A 2,720-nucleotide genomic window follows, 5' to 3' on the forward strand; every position below is an offset into this window, starting at 1 on the left:
TCTCTCTGCCACGCCTCCATCGTTGCTTGTCTTTCCAACCCCCTTTGCTCTGTCGTCCTTTGTCCCACAGCCATCTCGTACAGTCTCCTTCTCTCCTCTGCTAGCAATGGGACCGGTATGAGCCCCGCCACCACCAGCACGGCCACAGTAGATACTGTGCGGTATGCATACGCCACCCTCAAGGCCATCCTCCTCTGCGTAGACATAACCCTGCTCCTGTGCCTGACGACGTTCATGGCCTTACTCCAGATTGGGGCCCCATACAACATAATGGAATTCAGCACCTGCGCTAGAACTCTTCTTCCGGTTCCGCCCGGTCCCCCTATGTTCGGCAGGACTCTAGCAAATATCTCCAGGGTCCTCTCCGCCTTTTGGCAGGCCCTAACCACATGTGGCCCGAAGGTCAGTGTCCTGTCTAGTACTATTCCCAGGTACAGTACTTCCTTACTCGGGGTGATCACCGTCCCCTGGACCCCGAACATGATGTCCTTGGGTTTCCTTCTGCCCGCCAGTATCAGCGCTTCTGTTTTTTCAGGTGCCAAACTAAGTCCGTTATGCCCCATCCAGCCGTCAACTACTGCCAGGGCATGATTCGCCTGCCTCATGAGGTCCGGCTCCTTCCTGGCGCAAGCCAAGAGGGCCAGATCATCCGCGTACGCGACTAACCGCACGCCCTCGTCCATCTCCAGTCTCATCAGTCCATCATACAATATGTTCCACAGGGCCGGTCCCAGGATAGACCCCTGTGGGACTCCCATGCTAGTCTCTCTCCACACTCCTCGATCTACCTCTATCTCCCTCTCGGATAGGTAACTGCCAATTACCCTTAACAAATGCGGGTCTATGTGTCTATCTGACAGTGCTCCCATGATCCTGCTCCATGGGGCCGAGTTAAATGCGTTTCTGACGTCCAGGCACACCATCGCCGCCCACTCCCCGCGGCGGTTTGCCTCCTTCGCGTATTTCAGGACCTCTTGTACTGCGTCCACTGTGGTCCTACCCTTTCGGAAGCCATACTGGTCCTTATGCAGGCCGCCTGTTCTCTCGATCTCTTTGTCCAGCCTCCCCAGGACTACCGCCTCGTACAGCTTGCCCAGAGAGTCGAGCAAGCATATTGGTCTATATGAGGAGGGACCATCCTCCTCCTTTCCCGGCTTTGGGATCAAGACCAATCGCGCCCTCTTCCATATTTTTGGGAACTTTCCTCTGCTATATAAGTTCTCAATAACTCTGTGAACGTAGCTCCCGTTCTCCCTGGCAAGGACCTTTACTGCCTCTGCCCGGATTCCATCCGGCCCAGGGGCCTGCTTCTCTTTTAGTCTTTCCGCCGCCCTCTGCACCTCTTCTTCCGTAATTTCCTGCCCCTGTCCGGCAGGCTCCTGTATTGTCCACCTCTCTCCCGGTATCGACGGGAAAAGGGCTGCCGCGATTTCTATCTTTCTCTCCGTAGGGAGATCCACTTTCGGGAAGGTTATTTTCAGTTCCCTCATTACAATCTTATATGCATCACCAAAAATGTCATCCGCCAGCCTTGCACAAAGACCCCTCCAGCATTCACGCTTGCTAGCCCTGATCCTCTTCCTGAAGGCCTTTCTCTTCTCTCTATACTCATTATATCTCTCGTTAAGCACTGCCTGCTCCACACCTCTACTCCTAGCTCTTGTCATGTATCTCCTTATGGCGACCAGCTCCCTCCTTGCCTGTTCCAGTTCTCCATTCCACCAGTACACCGTTTTCCCATCTCTCACAACCCCTCACAACTCCTGGTTCTCCCTCTTGTCCTCACAACTGCTGGTTTACATGCCTCCCCTAATGCCTTAATGCATGTTTTCTCGTCAAAAGGTCCCTGGGAGAACACTGGGTGCCTTCTTATGCCCTCCTTCGCTTTACTCTTATCGAATTCTGCGTATTTCCACTCACTCCTCCTGTTCTGAGGGCCGTTACTAGCCTCGAAATATATGTATTTATGGAGGCTAAGGGTTTCTTCCTCCATGACCCTCCATTTACCTATTTTTGCTACTAGCCTCTCTGTGCAGGCTGTGATATCTATGTGCGACCTACTGTCGCCCCTTTCAAAAGTTGGCGCCTTTCCCTCGTTCAGGATTCTTAAGTTCATCTGGAACAGCCACTCCGCTAGTCTTATTCCTCTCCTGTCCTCGCGCTCACCTCCCCACAGCGGCGACTTTCCATTAAAGTCGCCTTCGATTATTACCTCTATTTCCCTGAAGGTATGTTCCAGATTGGACAGGAAGTTTTCAAATTCCTCCAGGCTTCTGTTCGGGGAGAAGTAACAGCTGAAGATTCTCATCTCCCCAACCTGCACCCACACATATCCCTCGCCTCTCCCCCATCTTTGTACGGCTATATCCTTCCTGCATACAATAATGCTTGCATCCTCTCTAGAATCACAGTACCACTGTTTTTTTTTGTGACCTAGGCCAGAGATAATATTGGTGGAATCATTTGTAATTCAGGTCTTTTTCGTATGAATTACATATAAAACCTTGCAACATCAGAATCTACATACTTTTAAATTTGCCACATAAAAATATTCCAAAGAAAGCATTGATATATTCCTTCAGTTTTATTTTAAGCAAATACATATATTGTATAGTGAGATAACACCAATTCCCACAACACTAGATTACTGGAAGCAATAAAGGATGACAAATTATGGTTACTGGTTAGAAGTTAGAACCCATATGTCAAAGTCGTCAAAG

At 50.4% G+C, this 2,720-nt stretch overlaps 1 protein-coding gene across 1 annotated transcript; it reads right to left on the minus strand.

Annotated features, from left to right (window-relative positions):
* Nucleotides 1-1,744: 1,744 nt before the first annotated feature.
* On the minus strand, nucleotides 1,745-2,308 carry LOC108916417. Its single transcript, XM_018722665.1, has one exon. It carries the CDS (start codon nucleotides 2,306-2,308, stop codon nucleotides 1,745-1,747), a length of 564 nt encoding a protein of 187 aa, XP_018578181.1.
* Between the last annotated feature and the right edge of the window lie 412 nt (nucleotides 2,309-2,720).

The sequence above is a fragment of the Anoplophora glabripennis genome, unplaced genomic scaffold (genome assembly GCF_000390285.2).
Source record: "Anoplophora glabripennis isolate ALB-LARVAE unplaced genomic scaffold, Agla_2.0 scaffold2421, whole genome shotgun sequence".
NCBI lineage: Eukaryota > Metazoa > Arthropoda > Insecta > Coleoptera > Cerambycidae > Anoplophora > Anoplophora glabripennis.